Source organism: Corvus brachyrhynchos, unplaced genomic scaffold (genome assembly GCF_000691975.1).
Source record: "Corvus brachyrhynchos isolate BGI_N302 unplaced genomic scaffold, ASM69197v1 scaffold115, whole genome shotgun sequence".
In the NCBI taxonomy this organism is placed as follows: domain Eukaryota; kingdom Metazoa; phylum Chordata; class Aves; order Passeriformes; family Corvidae; genus Corvus; species Corvus brachyrhynchos.
The window spans coordinates 11,278,285-11,284,233 of NW_008239553.1; the positions used below are offsets into that span (position 1 = coordinate 11,278,285).

The window sequence follows — 5,949 nt, forward strand, 5'->3', positions numbered from 1 at the left end:
AGATCTTTTTTTGCTAATTCCTTCAGAGCTTACATGGGTTTTGTGAGCATTTTCAGAGTCTGTGCCCCCACGTTCTTTAGAAACATATTTGGTCTTTAAAGCACTGTATTTCCCCTCAGGAGACTGGCATGAATGGGAGGTGGTGCTGGAAGAGCTATCACTGCTGAACTGGTGAGCTGACTGCATGCTTGATGTCCTGCTCAAGTCACTTTGATCACTGGAGTCCTCATCATGACAAAACACAGCACTGTGAGGTTTAGTACCAGATACACCTCGGAAGGAAACATATTCCCTGTGCCGACTTGAATCAAAACTACTAGCCCGCTTTTTTCCTGTCCTTCTCCGGCTGGACTTGTGGGTAGAGGCTGTTCGATGTATTAAACTAGAAGATTTTGGTCGAACATCTCCTTCTTTTTGTTTTCCACTAGTTTCTTTAGAAGCTCTTGAATCTACTAACACAGCTAGTTTCTCACTCTGCTCCTCTCTCTGTTCAGCAGCCTTCCCAAGCGGCCTGTCAGCTTGTGTAGTTAATTCATTGGCATGTGGGTTCTTATTGGCCTCTTCTGAAGCAGAGGCACCAAGACCTTTCTGGCTGAGCATCTCATCAGATGCATTAGAACCCTTTACCTCTTGAACACCACCCAGAGGGCTCACTTCCACAGCAGTCCTTTCGCTACTAGTCCTTTTGTCAGTAGTAGAACTACTGTCATCCTCTGAGTCGACACCACAGTCTTTTTTCTTACCATCCTTTTTCTCTTCTCTAGGAGACTCCTCCTCGTGCTCTGATAATACACTTTCTATATGCGTTGAGCTAGTATGTTCACTTTTATAGCTACTGATGGTACTGTTGGTGTCACGATCAGTCCCACTGCAGTAGCTTTCTGTTGAACCACTGCTTCTAGTACTCAGGCTTCTCAGACTGTCCATACTTTTGTCGGCTTTCAAGGATTTGCTCTTCCCACTCTTAGTCAATGGTTGAGGGCTGCTACTTTTCAGAATGTCATCTAATTGAAAAACTCCTGAAATGCAAGAGTTCTCACCCAAAGACTCTCGGGATCCAGAAGGGGGCTTGGAAGCTTCTAACTCACTGACAGGATCTAGTCCTCGTTTTTGCTGATAGAGGGGGAAGTCATTTAGTGAAGCATCTGGAAAAGCAACAGCAGAGCTAGAAGTCCTTGGTACACCTCGTGGTCTATGATCCTTCCTATAGGAGTGAGAATGCAGAGTTACAAGCGAAGCTACTTCTGTGTCACATGCACTGTTTTTAGACTGGTCCACAAGCTGGTTGTTCGAGAGGCACACTTTGTCACTGTTGTCCCTTGGCAAATCCTGTCCAGAGGACAATGAAGGTTGGATGGAGACAAACGAGTCGTTCGACACCAGACGAAAAAGCTTCCGATCAGTCGCCAAATCTGTTGAAGTACATATTTTAAAATATTAATGAAAAACACTCATGTAAGTTATACAACTTGCTTTGAAACTGTTTATATCAGACAAAGTAAATTAACTGAAAAATCCAATTGCAAGTACTGTGAATGCATCACATTACCATTTAAAAATATTTTATAACATCTGGGCAAACATGACAGGCTTTTTTTAATAATGAAAGAAATCATCAATACCAGCTTACCCCAGCAGCTAATAAGACAATGCAATTCTGACAAGTCCTCAACCTCCTCTATTGCTTATGTGTCTCAGACTTAATATTTTCACGTAGCCCAAAGTTTCTTATAAAAGACTACCTTGCCTATTGTTTTGGTTCCTACACGGAGTAAACAAACTAAGATTATTAATAAAAACAGAGTAAACCCCACTAACTCTGAAGTCACCAAAACCACAACAAAAGTCACCTTTCCTACCAGATACCAAGTAAGCTCACAGTTAGCAAGGATGCAGTCAGTGTCACAGGTCTTTTTGTACCATATTGAAACTCCCTATGAAGTCACTGAGTTTCACTACCCCTATAAAACCAAAAAACCACAGTAGTTTCTGCTGTTAAAGCAAACCATGACGATTCACTGCTAGCTCTTGATTAGAACAATCGTTCCTCTTACCCATCACAAGCAGTCTCCTGTAGAAGTGTCCACCTGCAGGCAGTACTAAAAGTCAGACTACTTTCCCTTTTGGTACTAATCACTAAAAATAGAAGATCTGGAGGCCAAGTTCACTTTCTACAGTTGCTAAATTTCTGTAGAGTGTATGTGAACACACGCAACTTAAGAGACTTCACAGTTACATTACTCAGCTGAAAGTAGCAGAACCCTGCTGGCCTATTACAATAGCATGGCCACCTGTGATGGTCTATTTCAAACACACTTTCTGCACTGAAACACACATTAATGACAATCATCCATCTAATGGCCCTAATCACCCACTAGTGATAAGACTGGAAAAATGAAAGGTGATATTCTCAGAGTTAACTTCCTCCTTATCACCAGGTACTTGAAAAATCAGAAAACAAAAGATTTCCCTTTGGTTTTATGCTGTTTTAGTCAGAGCAGGTCTTTTTCTGGTAATGAAGTGAAATGAAAAATTGTCAAGTTTTGTTTCAGAACACAAGCAAACAGTTTCCTTAAATATTAGGGAAAAAAAAGAAATCACCAAGCTCTAATAACTTGCACCTTGGAAGCAGTCTATAGCTCTAAGAACATACAGCTCTGTGTGGGGTTATTTACTTTATAGAAATGCCATTTCCATTTGTCTGTACTTGTAAGCAAAGCAAATTACAAGCCCAGGCCACCTGTAGTCTGAGATACTGTCTAAAGAAATTAAGTTAGCTATCTTTCAGCAGTAAGGTTACAGTAAATATTTACTACCTGCTGGAAGATGCCAGAACAAGAAACACATAGTCAAAGAATAAAGTTAAAAGCATTCAAATTATGCTTCTCAGAAGCTTGAGTAATTAAGAAAGGAAACAGGGAACTTCAAGATAGACTCTAAGAAAGGGTATCAACAAACTGCATTAATTTATTTAGCATATTAAGCAAAAGGTCTTTGGTAACAAAATACCATGTTTAAATATGGAGAAGAAGAAATTTTACCTTGTTCTTCACTCCCTTCTTTACATAGGCTAGAACTCTGGCCAAGACTCAAACTGATATCATCAGAGGTCTTGGCAGTGTCAGTATCACCTGTGAATTTTAATAAATGAGAGTACTAGTGCTCAAAGTATTAACACATTCATCTACATTCTCACTTGTCATGAAAGACTGCTGCTTGTATTTCTTCATTTATAGGTAAGTAACAATAATTACATAATTACAATAACAAGATTTCTTTTAGATACAAGTACTGTCTACTCTATTTCTTTTATCTTCCACAGACCTCAATGGAAATAACGATTTTTTTTTTCCCCCCTTAGAAGTGTATCTATTGGAACATTTACTTTTGCATGGTTGCCCATTAAAAAAAAAAAAAGAGGGGTAGACTAAGAAAATGCTTGTAATGGTCAGAAAAGCAAGGGGGAAAAAAAATCAAGGTGACAAAAATTCAGATTCAAATTTTTTTTTGCCTTATTAGTGGCTGGATAAATTCACAAGAAATTGTTCATAATATGCAAAATTGTTATCTTTTCATTTTAGAGGAGTTCACAAGGGCTGGAAAACACTTTAGCTAGATGCCAAGCAACCAGGAATAATCAAGTCATTGATATACAATACCAGAATGGTAACTGGATGCACTGAACTCAAAATAGTAGAGAAAAGTCTACCCCAACCAACCCTTTGGCTCTGCATTTTATAGGCAAAGGGAAAACCTGTCATTACATGGGAAAAGGAACAAGAGCCCCAGAATATCCTCTCCTCATGTTTTGGTCATATAATTTCCATGTCCAAAGAAGACCTTCTCCAACTAGTAAATGCTGTATTTTGCTCAAAAAAGAAAAAAAAAAAAATCAAGATGAGTATGGTAGACAGTATTTGGAAACAACATAATAAACAACAGCGATTTGAAGTGCTTCTGCAAGATAATTTAAACAGCTAAAAATCTCACCTTTGATGGTTGCTGCTGTTCCCAGACGAGATAACCCAGATCCAACCTAAAAACGGAGATTTATGTAAAAAGCTGTACACTTTCAGGAAATAAAAAACTCTTATTCCCTATTACTGCAACACATGTATTGCCAATACACCTAGAAGAAGTTTTTAAAGGCACAAGAGCATCCAGCAGCACAGTGCTGTAAAATTCTGACTATGTGTCCACTGCAAGCAGAGATGACAAGTCATGTAATTAAGCATCCAACTATATCACACCACTATTCCATTCAAAAACCAATGTTTCTGGAAACTTTACTATGCTGATTTTAAAAACAGTTTCTAACCTAGGAATTCTCCTTACTTAATGTGGCAACAAAGTACAAGTGCAGTGTTATACTAATAACTGCTATTGTAAAGCTGAACATTTAATGCAGTGATCCTGGTTGTCTAAAATGCTTAAAGAAAACACAATCTTACTATAAAACTTATCTGTTCAACACAGTGAACACCAAGCTAAATCCAAAAACTGCTCCCATGTGAAAAAAACCCATATTTTTCCAGTTAATTTCACATTCAATGGCAAACCAGCAGGCACAGTACCTCTTCATACAAAAAAATGTCACCATTTAGGTTTGCAGTCTACCTTTCTACATATATCTTATAATCCACAGGAAATTACTTTACAGAGATGGTAAAGAGAACTTAGTCTTTCCTTCAATAATATTTTCAATACAACCTCTCTTAACTATAGATAGCATACAAAAATGCATGTGTCAGAAAATTAAATTACTCAGAAATAAGATAAAGAGCACTCAAAGGCAAAATCTGAACCCATAAATACATAAAAATTTGGGATGCTGTTTTCCAAAAATTCCTAGTTCAAGTTACTCTGAGGAAAAGAGCATAATTCTACTAATTCTTTTCTGTAAGCACAGCAATTGTGGTAACCTGAAGATGTGTGCAGATTCTATTCAGCCATACCACAGAAGAACAATGGCTCTGTTACGGGTAATGTGAAAAAGCAGCTAAGAGCTTGTTTAATACATTTTCTTCACTACATTGTCACACATACTTTTAGTTACTCATTTTGTCATGTTTCAACATTTTTTCCCTTCAGTAATATGCTTTGCTGAATTCTGTCACTGAATACAAATGCATCATCATAGGAAAGCTATTTAACACAAAAAACTGAACAGAAATCAGATGCTTACTGTTCACATTCCCTTTTGATGCTACACATTCAATCACAGGGGACCAGTGGATACTAATTTTATTAGGACAAATACATTCTAAACATGATACTTTCTGTCCCAGTAGCTTGAACTTCTTCACATGCTTTAATATTAAAACTGTTGTAAGTATGTTTGGAACAGGTTTATCCCAAAGACAAGTGAAAGAACTAGTCTGGGCATCATGTTTCCATCTTCCCACATAGACCATCGCTTCCTATTCCTTTGGCATTTGCTGGTGTTCTCTCTTAAAGGAAGGAAAATCTCTTAAGAGTATCTATGCTGCATAACTGAGCATGATTCAGATAAAACACCAACATTAGCATACCACTGCACTTTGTTATCTACTGCTTGCTCAGAGAGCTAATTAGAAGAACATGATATTGTAATACCACACCAAGGACTTCCATGTCATTCAAAGACAGGTTCTGTGTCTTTACTATGATGCTGCATTGCTCATTGTCAACATAACTGTACAGCCTGGCCAGACCATCTACTTGTCCTCATGAAGGGTTGATAAAAAAGTAGCCACAACTAGCTAAACATCACAACCCAGACAGAAGGAACAGCACATCCAATGCTATGGAATTTGAACACAAACCTGGTAGACATAATATGGAAACAGAGCAACTTCCCCAGTGAAATTCAAGGCAACTAGAGCATAATGCAGTTACATTAAAATGTAAGAAAGCCATGTTCTTCAGCACTTCTATCTGGTAGGAGTCCCTATTTATTGCTTTCTTCCC

The 5,949-nt window shown here is 38.0% G+C and overlaps 1 protein-coding gene across 1 annotated transcript in view; it reads right to left on the reverse strand.

Moving 5' to 3' along the window:
- Positions 1-5,949, reverse strand: part of PCNX1 (pecanex homolog 1 (Drosophila)) — an 82,714-nt gene that overhangs the window by 69,611 nt on the left and 7,154 nt on the right. The window contains 3 exon segments of the mRNA XM_017741779.1: positions 1-1,412; positions 3,042-3,131; positions 3,991-4,036. The exon segment at positions 1-1,412 is cut by the window's left edge and continues 27 nt beyond it. Of these exon segments, the coding sequence (XP_017597268.1) occupies positions 1-1,412; positions 3,042-3,131; positions 3,991-4,036 (1,548 nt within the window).